The following is a 12,407-nucleotide window of genomic DNA, read 5'->3' on the forward strand; positions in this document are numbered from 1 at the left end:
GTGCTGAATTTAGCACTAGTTCTAGTTTCAGATATAGTCATATTTAAGTGCTTAACAGACACAGTGACAAGTTCTGTCTGTGATATTCAGGCTTTATTCATTATCAAACCAAAACTTAAATTACCATTCCAATATTACAGCAGGGCAAGAACTTTTGTTGTTTTTTTTCTTAATTTATTGTAGTTTCCACTTAAAATAGACCTTTTGTTCCCCCCCAATAGCTTTAAAACAGAAGCAAATTATTATTATTTTTTTTTTTTTTCCTGGTTGACTTTTGGTGACCTCTTTCAGTTTTCATTAGCATATTCAACATTATAGCGGCAGAAGTGGTTGTAAAATTTGTCATTTATATTGCTTCTTTTTTTACAGGCATGTCAACGTACCTTTTTATTATCAAATATGAGCTCCCTATCGTTATTCAATCACTTACCGGAGCTAGAAATGGGTAAGTTGCATATTGGGTTTGCTGATCTTAAGTGTTACTTTTGACCCAAGTTTTGGTATTTTAATTTATAAACAACACACCAATGTAACTTGAGAGGGATGGAGTCATTGCTGAAACTGACTTGCGACTTATGACGGAGATTCCCAAACTTTTCAGCCTCTGGCCCCCAAACTGTGGAAATATCTGCCTGGCTACCTGCCCTTCCACTCATTTGTGTCTCAGGCCAGAGGCGGGGCCTTGGCGCACAGGTGGATGGGCCACAGCGTGTGTTTTAAGCTTGGTTTATGCTTGATGTTTCTCTAAGTTCTGCATGCCCAAATTGCGTCATCTTGGGCTTCCACATCCCTCCGGATTATGTGCTGAATTTCTGCACAGAGCACTAGGGTTGGGAATTGATAAGATTTTCACAATTTCGATTTCCTTATTAATTATGTTAAAAGATTAAATTCCATATCGATTCTCTTATCAATTCTGTGAAACGATGATCTTGGTGAGTGCACAGTGACATTGGTCCATCTTCGCCAGGGACATTCTATTTCTGCCTGCCTCTGTAAAAACAGAATGCAGTGAACTTGAGCTGCCAGCCTCTGAGCCAGCCAGGCTACCCGTCTCGTCACAGTCATCTAAATCTAATGGAGAAAGCATTGTTTAATGAAAAAGCATAACTGTTTTATTTTGGCAAAAAATTATCTCACTCATAAACCATCATAAACTCATCACCCCTCTCTCGCTCCCTGAACTGCAGAGCAACTTCATAGCATCTTTAATAACCCCAAAGAGAGGTAGGATATGGGTTGCTTTCCAGAAATGGCATTTGATTTACTAGGGACAACATTAAGCAAAGCCAGTGATATAAAACTAGCTACTTGCCACCAAAGTTGAGTTCCATGGTGGTGGTAACTTTAGCCTCTGTTGGAAGCATCAAAAACACAGCATTCGTAATTTATGCCATGTTGTGTGCGCAGGTGTTTTTGCATGTTGGATGCATTCCCTCCCCCTTTGCAATGATTGCAAAGCGCCTTGTTGCCATCTTCTCTACCTTAAAATGAAGCCAAAGTTTTGATCGCTTTACCCGATGGGACGCTTTTTTTGTTTTTCTTCTTTTTTTTTTTTTTTGCTTTTCTAGACTTGCGCCTTGCCACTCTGGAGTTCCTTTAAATGTCTGGGGCTCTGGGTAGCCTGCCCCACACCACTTTGAGGGACTGGGGATCTCCTTCTGGGTCTTGGGTCACTGAATGTTTTCTAGCAGTCTAAGTGGCATGATAAGACAAGTGTTACTACATGATGCCAAATCAGTTTACTTGTGAAAGCAAATCTGTTTGGCTATTTAACTCTTGAAAATAAATTCCCAGATCTCTATTGCAAAATAGGACACAAAAAAAGAGTAGGAAAGGTGTTCCAGACTGCTGTGCTGAATCCAGAGAGCCTTAAGCCTTAGCTTGTGTCACACAGAGAACAGTGAAGAAATAGTTCAACTCCAAAGAGTAGGCTGTGCCAATACATCTTGTCATGCAAAGGATTCCTAGGTCCTAAGCACCAGATATGAATATTGGAAGGATCTTATGCTAAATGAAGAAACAATTTCTCATTCGGCACTATTGGGACAGTACTTGTTATGGTGATCGCTGATGCATTTCAGCTGTAGCCTGTCAGTACAAATTTCAAAGACTCAGATGAAACCTATTTGTATAATACTTTTCAGGAAGTGAAACTTTTAGAATAAAAACTAGAATTTCACAATAAAAAAAAAAGGTTTAGTGTTAACGGAAAAAACAATTGCAAACAAATGAGTTGGGTATTAAACTAATTGTATTGGTCTGATAGTCTTTAGGCTAAATATTTTTTCTTTTGAGGAATGTTCATTGTTCAAAGCTGTCTAACCTATGTTTCAGTGAATGGCACATTCATGGAGATTATCTTATTCTGCTGGTTTCGGTTATTCTCATCTTGCCCCTCTCTCTGCCCAAGAAATTAGGTAAGAAATGTGTGAGTCATATATTGTGTTTCCTATTTAATAACAACAGTTAAAGTTTATTCAGAAATTACTTTTTCTTTCTTCCTTAGGATATCTTGGTTACACCAGCAGTCTGTCTCTGCTCTGCATGGTGTTCTTCCTGATTGTGGTGAGTATGGCCCCAACATGCTTCCTTATTCTACCTGCAACAGTTAGATTCAATGAGTCATTCCTGAAAAACCTTACAAAACGTAAGGTTTTTTGTAAATTGCAAATGTACAGCTCAGAAACATGTTTACCAATGCATTTCTGCAGGTGATTATCAAGAAGTTCCAGATACCGTGTCCTCTGCCTTTGACTAATCATGTGAATGAAACCATGCAGAACAGCAGCCACCACAGCGAAAACACCACCAGCAATGATGACCTTTGCAGGCCTAAATACTTTGTCCACAACTCACAGGTAAATAAATCTATTGCAGTGAAACTTTTCAGTAGTTCTTGTTAAACTTGTAACTACTACTTGTAACCTTTATTTTTTTCCAATTATCCAGACTGTCTATGCTATTCCCATCCTTACCTTTGCCTTTGTGTGCCACCCTAGTTTACTACCCATATATGGGGAGCTTAAAGAGTAAGTGCTGCTATTTGGGTGCAATTTTAAAGTTTCTATACGTTTTAAACAATTTTTATATTTTTCTAAATTATTTCTAACTAATACATATCTCCCATAAACAGCAGATCACGCTCAACGATGCAGAATGTGGCCAACGTGTCCTTCTTGGCTACTTCCATCATGTACCTGCTGGCTGCTCTCTTTGGATACTTCACCTTCAACAGTAAGCCTGACTTATATCATTGAAAGCTTTCTGTTAAAGGTCCATATTATGCTACATTTGAAACGAAATAATTAAAATTCAGGCACATTTTTGACGCTTGTGACGGAAAATTCCTCTTACATTATTCAGCCCTCCTCTGGATGTGCTGTTTTGGCTTTCTACACCTTCCTAAAGTCGGGCCGGGTTACAAAATGTTTATACTGTGAATATTGCATAATATGGGACCTTAAAACTCCATCAAAGTGGCATGGGTGTCCTTTCTCCTTCACAATGTTCAGAATTTCAATAAAAGCAATTAAGTACAAGGGAAGTAAAGGTCCAAATCAACAAGATAACATCAAATGGTTTCAGTAGATTTCATCTGAACCCCGAAATACAAATGAGCTCTGTAGTATAAGGATTTTGTGATTCTGGATTATTGTAATCTTGTTTATTGATATATAAAACTGAAGTAAACGTTGTTGAAGCAGCAGTGGTGCCATCAGCAGGTTTAGCAGAGACAGACGATGCTGGAGAAGGTGTGGGAGCCGGCTGGGGATGTTTTAGCATTTGGCAGGGAAGAATCTAGAGTGCTTTCCTCATTTTCCCCCCAAGACCCTGTCAGAATGATGGCGCAGCAGTTGCATATCTCCTTTCTTGAAGACTGTTCCAGACGGAGATTATCCATTTTGTTCAACATTTGTTTTCTGTACATACCATATTTGTTACCTGTATGTACATACTTTGGTCTATTCAAGGTGCATTCAGCAGCTATTCCTTCGGATCAAGTGAAGGACATGCATTGCTGCTTCTTCTATTAACTATCAACTGTTAACATTTTGTTTTTGTGGATAATCGTGTTGTTTTTTTTAAGTTTCATTTTTGTCATGGAGGAAGAAATATCTGCTATAAAGGTTGGCCCAAAATATCAGAACATTTTGGGGATTGGTTAGACTGATGTCAAAATTATTGGTCTCAAACAACTTGTAATAGTTGAACTCTAAGTGGTTTTGGTTCACACTTCTCTATGCATATCTATGTACCTCTAAAAATCAAGTTGTATATATTTTTAATAAATTATCTATTTGATTGAAGCTGATATTTTCGTCAACTTACTTTTCATTTGCCCTTCAAATAGGCTATGCTTTTGTTTTAATCTAGTTTTGAAAAATGTATTGCACAATGTATTATGCATTGAAATACATAATTTGCAGAAGCCACGAGTCAGCTGTTATTATCAATCTACTGAAGCCCAAAATGTTACAAGCCAAGTGATGAAATTATCTGTTTCTGTGCAGTCCATGTGGAACCTGCACTGCTCCACACCTATTCCAAGTACTTCAAGCATGATGTCCTCCTGTTGGTGGTTCGTCTGGCTGTACTGGCTGCTGTCACACTCACAGTCCCTGTGGTGCTCTTCCCTGTAAGCGTCTGAGCTCTACTATCAGTGATGCAGTCAAAAAAGACAATGAAGTCCCTGAATTAATCTTTGTTTGGTTCTGAACAGATTCATACCTCGATCAGCCATCTACTGTTCTCAACAACGGAGGTCAGCTGGATCCAACACATTATTATTACCGTAGCCCTGCTTGCAGGAACCAACACTGTAGTCATCTTTGTCCCCAGCATCAGAGATATCTTTGGCTTCATCGGTTAGTACCTGCACATGTTGATATGGTTCTCTGTCTTGATAGCAAAGTGTTATGGCATGTAACAAATGTTGCTTATTACAATTGAAGTATTGCTTTAAAATGCCATTTTCTTCAACAGTCTAATAACATCATATTGAGAAAGGGAGCATTTTCCTGGCTTAGATTTGGTAGTTTATAAATACACTGCTCAAAAAAAAAATAATTAATTAAAGTAACACTTTGAAAAACATATCAGATCTCAATGGGGGGGAATAATCATGCTATTTATTTGAACTGATACGGACTGGGTGATGTTAGGAACAAAATGATGCCACATAATTTGATGGTAATGAAAGTGATCAACCTACAGACGGCTGAATTTAAGACACCCCAAAAATTACAGTGAAAAAAATATGCTGCAGGCTAGTCCATTTTGCTGAAATTTTATTGCAGCAACTCTAAATGGTATTCAGTAATTTATATGGCCCCCACGTGCGTGTATGCATGCCTGACAACGTTGGGGCATTCTCCTAATGAGACGACGGATGGCGTCCTGGGGTATCTCCTCCCAGATCTGGACCAGGGCATCACTGAGCTCCTGGACAGTCTGAGGTGCAACCTGGCGGTGTTGGATGGATCGAAACATAATGTCCCAGAGTTGTTCTATTGGCTTTAGGTCAGGTGAGCGTGGGGGCCAATCAATGGTATCAATTCCTTCATCCTCCAGGAACTGCCTGCATACTCTCGCCACATCAGGCCGGGCATTGTCGTACACCAGGAGGAACACAGGACCCACTGCACCAGCATATGGTCTAACAATGGGTGCAAGGATTTTATCCCGATACCTAATGGCAGTCAGGGTGCCATTGTCTAGCCAGTATAGGTCTGTGCGTCCCTCCATGGATATGCCTCCCCTGACCATGCCTGACCCACCACTGGTCATGCTGAACGATGTTACAGGCAGCATAACGTTCTCCATGGCCTCTCCAGATCCTTTCACGTCTGTCACATGTGCTCAGGGTGAACCTGCTCTCATCTGTGAAAAGCACAGGGCACCAGTGGCGGACTTGCCAGTGTTCTGTGGCAAATGCCAATCGAGCTCCACTGCACCAGGCAGTGAGCACAGGACCCACTAAAGGACGTCGGGCCCTCAGGCCACCCTTGTGAAGTCTGTTTCTGATTGTTTGGTCAGAGACATTCACACCAGTAGCCTTTTGTAAAGCTCTGGCAGTGCTCCTCCTTGCATAAAGGAGCAGATACCGGTCCTGCTGATGGGTTGTAGACCTTCTACGGCCCTGTCCAGCTCTCCTGGAGTAACTGCCTGTCTCCTGGAATCTCCTCCATGCTCTTGAGATTGTGCTGGGAGATAAAGCAAACCTTCTGGCAATGGCACCTATTGATGTGCTATCCTGGAGGAGTTGGACTGCCTATGCAACCTCTGTAGGGTCCAGGTAGCGCCTCATGCTAACAATACTGACAGTGACCCTAGCCAAATGCAAAACTGGAGAAAAATAGTCAAAAAAGATGAGGGGGAAAAGAATGTCAGTGGCCTCCTCCTGTAAAACCATTCCTGTTTTGATGGTTGTCTCGTTGTTGCCCCTTTAGTGCACCTGTTAATTTCATTAAGACCAAAGCAGCTGAAACTGATTAACAAACCCCTCTGCTACTTACCTGAGCAAATCAATATCCCAGAAGTTGAATTAACTTGATGCGATACTCTGATTACAAAGTGTTCCTTTATTTTTTTGAGCAGTGTACATTAGGGGGTGACTCACCCAATGAGAGAAGCCATGCTGGGTTGCCATTTTTGAACGGAGTTCCTGAAAGGGAAAACTTGTCAGCCTTAGGTGATTTACATTTAGCTGAATATTTCAGGTGGTGGCGTTTAATAAAAAAAAAAAAAAAAAAAAATCTAAATCAATTTTCTGTTGCAATGGAGGACCATTTGTGCTCTGTCCAGTGAAAGGCGAGAGAAAGAAACCAAAAAAGAAAAGTCAGTAATAACAGGGGAAAAAACAGGAGTAAGCATAGCTTTAATCAGGTGGAAGGAATTTGTGAGGGAATGGAGCTTTTAAAGGAATGTGGATGTTTCAGGCTATCTGCTGAACAGGTAATGTCATTTAATAAAACAGTGAAGTTTATTTTGCTGTCATGTTGGGAAAAGGGCAGGGCAGTGCAGTACAGTAACTAGTCTGTCCTCCAGGTAGAAATTGTTTGTTTGTTTGCAGGTGGATGAGATCCTTTACAGCGGTTATCAGCTGCTATTTTTCTTCACAAAAGTAATATCAGCAGGCAACCATAAGCTTCTTTCAGCTCTGTGTCCAGAGAGATTTTCCATGCATTTATGTTTGTTCTGGCTTATCTGTCAATGGTGATTAAACCAGCTCTCTCCTCCCAGCAGACATGTCTAGTATGTCTGTTAACTTACACTGGATGAGCCCTGATGCAACAGTTATTTGTTGCTATTTTTTTAAAGAGGACATACAAGCAAATGAGCATAATGACTTCAGTCCTGTTTTCATTTAATTTTTCATTTATTATAGCTGATTTGAAAAGATTGATGGAGGTTTATGTTTCTCTAGGGCTTGATGGGAAAACTTAAGTCTGTTGTTTGCAATTAATTTAGTGCACCACTAGATGGAGATAAATCTTACACATTGTACCTTTAACTTTACAATTTGTCCTCTTTTCCAGGTGCCTCTGCTTCTGTTATGCTCATCTTCATCCTGCCCTCAGCTTTCTATATCAAACTTGTCAAGAAGGAGTCAATGATGTCAATGCAAAAGATTGGGGTAATTTATAAATGATCAAACATGTACTTATTACTCCTTACATCTGACAGGACTACAGTCCAAAACATTTAAGCCTTTGTGAAGGGAAACTTTTACCCAAAGGTTGATATGGACTTTTTCTAGTCATTTTTCACAAACTGAACTCTACAGCATTAACTGTGTGATTATTTCCTCCTCCAGGCTACAATGTTCCTGATATTAGGATTCTTTGTCATGTTTGGCTGCATGACTCTGATCTTCATGGACTGGATCTCCAACCAGTGAGGTCCCTGATCAGGGCCACTGATGCTCTTCTGGAGCATTCTGCTGTTATATTGGCCGTTTCAAAGCCACTGAAACATGTTTCAAGTTATTTAAGGCATAGTGGTTTTTAGTTACCTCATATTTACTCATTTCTAATACATGTTCTATTCTTGTACTGAAATATCTATTTCTATGTAATGACTCTAGAGTGTCTTTTGTACTTTCTGTGTTGAGTGTGTTTCCAGAACCCAGGGTTACAAGGGTGTAACTATTGTCTCTCCGTAGACAAGTGGGATGTGTTTTGATATGCATAGAGAAGTGTGAACCAAAACCACAAGTCGCCTTTGGAAGTAGAGGAAGATTTTCCTGGGACCAAGATCAACCTTTTAAAACTGCTTATGCTTGTTTTATGTAGATAACATTGCTGCTACTTCCCCCATCCGTTAGAGCAAAATGATCATGTAACTAGGGATTTACCAATATGAAATTAAAACAGAAGACTCAGCGGAGTGTACTTCAGAGCGTTAGGTGATTGTAACTGAGCATATCTCCGTTATAATTAAGGCCACACTGACCCCCTGTTTCTATCCGTGGGGTCAACTTGGACACTGTGGAGGATTATAAATACATAGGTGTGCACTTGGCCAATAAATTGGACTGGACTAAAAACAGAAATGCTACAGGAAAGGCCAGAGCCATCTCTTTCTTCTGAAGCTGCCAAGGTCCTTCAGCATCTGCCAGACAATCCTGCAGATGTTTGTGGTGGCCAGTGCCATTCTTTATGCTATTGCATGCTTAGGCAGCAGACGAAAGGTGGAGGACGCCAACAGACCTAACAGACTCATTCTCTCTGATAGAAGTGTCAGAGAGGAGCATGTTGGCCAGGATCAAATCCATGCTGGACAATTCTGCACACCATCTTCATGATGTGCTGGTCACCCAAAAAAGCCCCTTCAGTCAAGGACTCATTTCATCACGCTGTACCACAGAGCGCCTCAGGAAGTCATTCCTGCCCGCGGCCATCAAAGTGTATAATTCATCTCTCTCTGAAAGGCATTTCATTAAATTACTTATTAATATTTATTTCATGACTTCATTATACTCAACCACATAGTCATGTGCAATAATTTTGATTTGCTGCTGAACAGCATTGTAAATATTGTCGCTGTCACATGTGTCGTCTGTCAACATGTCATTACATTATATATCTCATTTTATTCTAATCTTATTTTATTCTTATATCTTATTTTACAAAGTTTATATGGGAAGTATGTGTTATACGATATTTGTAATAAAGAAAAAAATTTTCCATCAGTGATGTCCTTGAGAGCATAGTTTGTCATTTTAACTTAAAAATGCCAAGAAGGTAAAGATCGTTTCTTTCTTTTCTCCTGAAAATGTGTGAAACCGCATTTACAATTGATGGATAAAAAAAAAAAGATTTTGTTTGAAGGCTGCATGCAGCAACTGTATTTGGGCTTCAGGGAACACTTCAGAAGTTGAAACATACATAACTCCTCTTTGCTCTTAATGAGGCAGACCTGAGGAGGAAGAAAAAGGAAACTAAAGCAACAATTCTTTTCCAAATATTTGTATTTTCCATTGATTTCAGCAGGTAGGACAATTTCCCAATAATTTCCAGTGATTTATATTTGAAATAACAAAAACAAGTCCATTATTTTCAGTCTGCTTCATCACCTGTAACGAGATGAAAAAAGAACAGCTCAACCGAAAGACATGGGATAACATACAATAAAGCAACACCTTTAAACTATCGCTAAAGTAGTATTATTAAGTCTGACATGTACTCTGTGTTACCTGAAGATACGGATGTGGGCTTTCTGTATGGAAGTGAGAGATTCACTTCCGTGCTCTGAGGTTGCAAGATGCCCACAGCCTCCACTCTGGGTTCCTGAGCAAATGGCTCTTAACCACACACTGCTCCCTGGGCGCTGCACAGTCACAGCCCACTGCTTCCCAAGGGGATGGGTTAAATGCAGAGAGTTCATTTCATTGCTCTGTACTTGTGACAGTGTAATGACAATAAACAAACTGAAAAAAAGAACATAAACATATCACCAGAATGATTGACAATTAGGAGGACCACTTATTTTGATGATCCACTGGAAAAAAAGAAAATCCACAACTATACCTCTAATGATGGACTCTAGAAACTTTCTTGCTGGTTAAGAACTACATGGAACAAAAATGTCACAGGAAACCATTTCTTCTGGTTTATTTCATCAGATCTTCTGCATCTGACAACCCAATGCAGCACTGCAAGGTAAAGCTAAAGAGCTAAGGGAGTGGTTCAAGTTATAGTCGTGTGCAAAACCAAAATGATGGACCTTTAAAGGAAAAAACAAAACAAAAAGAGTCTGGCTACAAGTGAAATTGCTTTAACTATTTGCTTCAGTTGCCTGAGAACTGGCATTTGATCCAAGAGTTTGCAGGGATTCAATGACAGCATGAAGATCACAGAAAGAAACAGCACGAATCAATGGAAATAAAAATAAAAACAGTAAACATATCCAAGGAGCATAGATCTGTGAAGGTCTGAAAAAGCTCTAAAACTCCTATTATAGTGCCAATATAAGTCTATGCAAAACAATTCAATGAAGTCCTCCTCTATGCTCTTCTGGATCATTCATTGTATTTTTCTAAAGAAAATATTAGTTTAAATACTCCCACCACACAAATCAATCATGAACTGTTTGGTAGAATAGGGTGTTGCCTTGTAAAAACATTAATAGGCAAAATCAATAAAAAAAAAAGCAGCTCTGCTTTCCTCTAGTGTTGACAATTTCCTTTTAAATGAATCCACATCACATTCATGCATGGCTGGTTGGCTATTTGATCCATCAGATCTAATGTCTACAATTATACATGGGAATGAAACCCAACTCTTCACACAGTAAATCCCACCAGATGAACTTACGGTCCATCAGATCTATGTGGTTGAGACTGCACATAATAGTGAAAGGCTGATGTTTGGAATAGAACCAACTGTTTTAAGGTGAAGACTGCTATGCTTTTAGGATCAGAAAAGATGATGAGGTGCTAGTCAAAATTTTATCACGGAAATAATTTCAATCTGACAAAAGTAATGATTGCTTTTACACCATGTTCCAACAGATTGAGCTGGGGAAAAAATACAATCACAAAACAGGCCTGGAAAAAAATGATGCTACATTTTGTTGCACAATCTTTTTAGTCAATCACTGCAATCAAACAATTCAACTAACTGTCAGTGAGACTTCTGCTCCTCTTCAGCAAACTAATCCAGTTATCTCCATTTGAAGGAGGCCTTTCTTGGACAGTATTTTTAAGCTCCTTCCAAAGAGGCTCCTAGGATTTAGGTCAGGGCTCATAGAACGCCACTTCATGATTAGCCCAACTCTTTCCTCGTAGCCATTCTTAGAGATGGTCTCTTAACCTTCACCTTCAAAATTCTTGTTTATAATTTTCTTTCTAATCTCATGAGACAATTATTTCCTTAAGTTTCTTTGGTCCATGTTGAGTGTGGTACACACCATGTCACCAAACAGCACAGTGACTACATGAAGTAGTATATATAGGCCCACTGACTGATAATACGATTGTAGACACCTGTGATGCTGACTAATGGACATACCTTGATTTAACATGTCTACCTGGTCACATTCTCAGTCTTTACTAAAGGTACAATCATTTTTGACCAGACCTGTGCAATAATGTTATTTTCATGTCATTTCATCTTTGGAAGGAGCTGAAAACACCAGTGATTGTTCACAAGAGGCAAGACTGGACTTTTTAAACATCCTGAAAGAGAAAATTAATGAAAAAGTAAACAAGTAATTCTTCTCCACCGAGTCCCAAGCATCAAAAGGTAGAAAAGATTGTCTGGTATTCCTCAGCAGGTTTCCAGAACCCCTTTGTTAATTCTGCAAGAATTCGGACACAGACTGGTGAAGTACTGGAGGCTCAAAAAGTGTGATATTTTTTAGCTTTAGGTGAACCCTGGAGACTAAGTTCATCATTTTCTAAAGGAGGGATATATTATGACTCATTTAGGATGATAACCTATCTGTAAGACAGACCTCACTGGGTCACTGATGTCTCTAAAATTTCAATTAGACACAGAACTATTAGATTAATAATAAATTGCAAACTGTCAATCCTTACCTTGCATTTATTTAAAGAGAAACAGAGAAATTAATTCAATTTGGAAAAAATATAAGCTCATTTACCACTAAATGTATAACAGGTTAGGCCCTCGATTTATATATGGTATAAATAAATGATAATTAAATTAGTTACAGAAAGATTAAAATTCAGTCTCAAATTCAAAACTAGTTATGTCAGTAAGATTTTGTTATGCAGACCTGTTTTAACTGCAACAGTTCTACATTTAAACTTTCAAAGAAACGTCCAAAAGCAATTGTAGATATAGAGAAAATGTGTTAAGTGAGTCTGAAAGTCACATATTTGAAAAAAAAACTCAGGTTTTTCAACATAGATAACAGAACAACTCATTTCCTTTCCC

At 39.1% G+C, this 12,407-nt stretch overlaps 1 protein-coding gene across 1 annotated transcript; it reads left to right on the top strand.

Annotated features, from left to right (window-relative positions):
• Nucleotides 1–371: 371 nt before the first annotated feature.
• On the top strand, nt 372–9,159 carry LOC107092574 (sodium-coupled neutral amino acid transporter 2-like). The gene is made up of 10 exons (XM_015387141.1): nt 372–445; nt 2,338–2,420; nt 2,510–2,568; nt 2,715–2,861; nt 2,953–3,032; nt 3,137–3,237; nt 4,515–4,639; nt 4,724–4,868; nt 7,542–7,639; nt 7,820–9,159. The coding sequence occupies exons 1-10, from the start codon at nt 372–374 to the stop codon at nt 7,901–7,903; spliced, it is 996 nt and encodes a 331-aa protein (XP_015242627.1). The 3' UTR covers nt 7,904–9,159.
• Nucleotides 9,160–12,407: the final 3,248 nt, after the last annotated feature.

The sequence above is a fragment of the Cyprinodon variegatus genome, unplaced genomic scaffold (genome assembly GCF_000732505.1).
Source record: "Cyprinodon variegatus isolate N-32 unplaced genomic scaffold, C_variegatus-1.0 Scaffold386, whole genome shotgun sequence".
Classification (NCBI taxonomy): domain Eukaryota; kingdom Metazoa; phylum Chordata; class Actinopteri; order Cyprinodontiformes; family Cyprinodontidae; genus Cyprinodon; species Cyprinodon variegatus.